The sequence below is a fragment of the Gavialis gangeticus genome, unplaced genomic scaffold (genome assembly GCF_001723915.1).
Source record: "Gavialis gangeticus isolate Ggan-Ray unplaced genomic scaffold, GavGan_comp1, whole genome shotgun sequence".
NCBI lineage: Eukaryota > Metazoa > Chordata > Crocodylia > Gavialidae > Gavialis > Gavialis gangeticus.
Window position 1 is genome coordinate 44,211,406 of NW_017729031.1, and position 1,201 is coordinate 44,212,606.

The following is a 1,201-nucleotide window of genomic DNA, read 5'->3' on the forward strand; positions in this document are numbered from 1 at the left end:
GGGGGGGGGGAGGGAAGAAATCAGGAACAAGTTTTCAAAGCTTTTGCTTCAACGCCAAAAAAGATAAACCACAACCTCCGGTGCTGCACAGGCTAACTCAAATAATTTGTATAGTCACCTACTAGAGAAACACACCTAAGTCTGCACTAGTGAAAATAAAAGCAACAATAAGAGACTTGCATGAAAGCCTGTAGGAAAATCACTGTGCCCTGATCTGTCTGCAGCTGATTCTCACACCACACACAAAGACAGGATTTCTCCGAAATCGTTACTGGGAGAAGATAATGGACTGATTTCGATTGCTGTGGGTAGCAGGCCTGGAAGGGTTTGTTTATTTTTATTCCTCAAGACAACTGCAGTGGGATCTGGCTCGATTCGGGTCCTCTCAGCCAGGCTTCTTGCCAGCACCTCCGGCGTTTAACCTTCCCGGCGCAACCACGGAGGGCAGCGGCTCCAGCCGAGCTTCACCATCCGCACCCCCCTCCCAGCCCGGCCCCTGCACGTCTGTGCTGTCCCAGGGGGAAGCGGCTGCTGGCGCCGCGTGTCAGTCCCGCTCGCTCCACGGGGCGGACGCAGCTCGGCTCCGAGCAGCTCACAGGACAGGACTGACTGCCCTTGCGCAGGCAGAGGGGCGTGGGTGAGTGGGCGGGGCTCCCAGCGGCGCGTGTGCGCGTCCCGTGTGCAGGCATATACGTGTGTGTGCCCCCCACCACCCCGTTTCACTACAAGCGAAAACGCCCAGCCCCGAGTTTCGGTTTCCAGCCGATGTTGTAACCTCCCTGCCCCGCCCGGACCTTTTTCAAACTTGCTGCCGAGCTCCACACGGACACCCCCGCCCAGCCGTGAAACCCGGGCCGAGCCCGGCGGAGGGCAGCTATGGCACCGTCCCGCGACCTCAGCTGATCCGCAGCAGCCCGGCCCCCCCGCGCCTCCGACGGGGGAGACACGCCGCCCTTACCTGCTTCCTGCAGGGCGCCCGGCTGCCGCCCGCGGGGCTGCTGCTACTACTGCTGCTGGGGAAGATCATGGCCCGGCCCCGGCCCCGGCCCCCCCTCGGGCTGGGCAGCAACTTTTGTGGCAACTTGGCCGGGCGGCGGCGCGAGCTGGCTCCTCTCGCCGCTCCCTCCCTCCCCGCTCGCTGCTTCCCTCCCGCGCCGGCAGGGCTGGGCTGGGCGCCCTCTCCGGGCCGGCGCGACGCCGC

General features: G+C 63.4%; 1 protein-coding gene across 3 annotated transcripts in view; it reads right to left on the minus strand.

The window, feature by feature from the left end:
- The window catches only part of RBMS1 (RNA binding motif single stranded interacting protein 1), a 269,316-nt gene that overhangs the window by 150,604 nt on the left and 117,511 nt on the right, over window positions 1–1,201 (minus strand). Inside the window, exon 1 of one of the 3 annotated variants that reach the window (XM_019522695.1) lies at window positions 959–1,149. The exons of the other annotated variants lie outside the window; for them this stretch is intronic. Coding sequence (XP_019378240.1) covers window positions 959–1,027 — 69 coding nt within the window. The 5' untranslated portion in view covers window positions 1,028–1,149. Of the gene's footprint in view, window positions 1–958; window positions 1,150–1,201 lie in introns of those variants that run through there. 3 annotated transcript variants of the gene reach the window in all.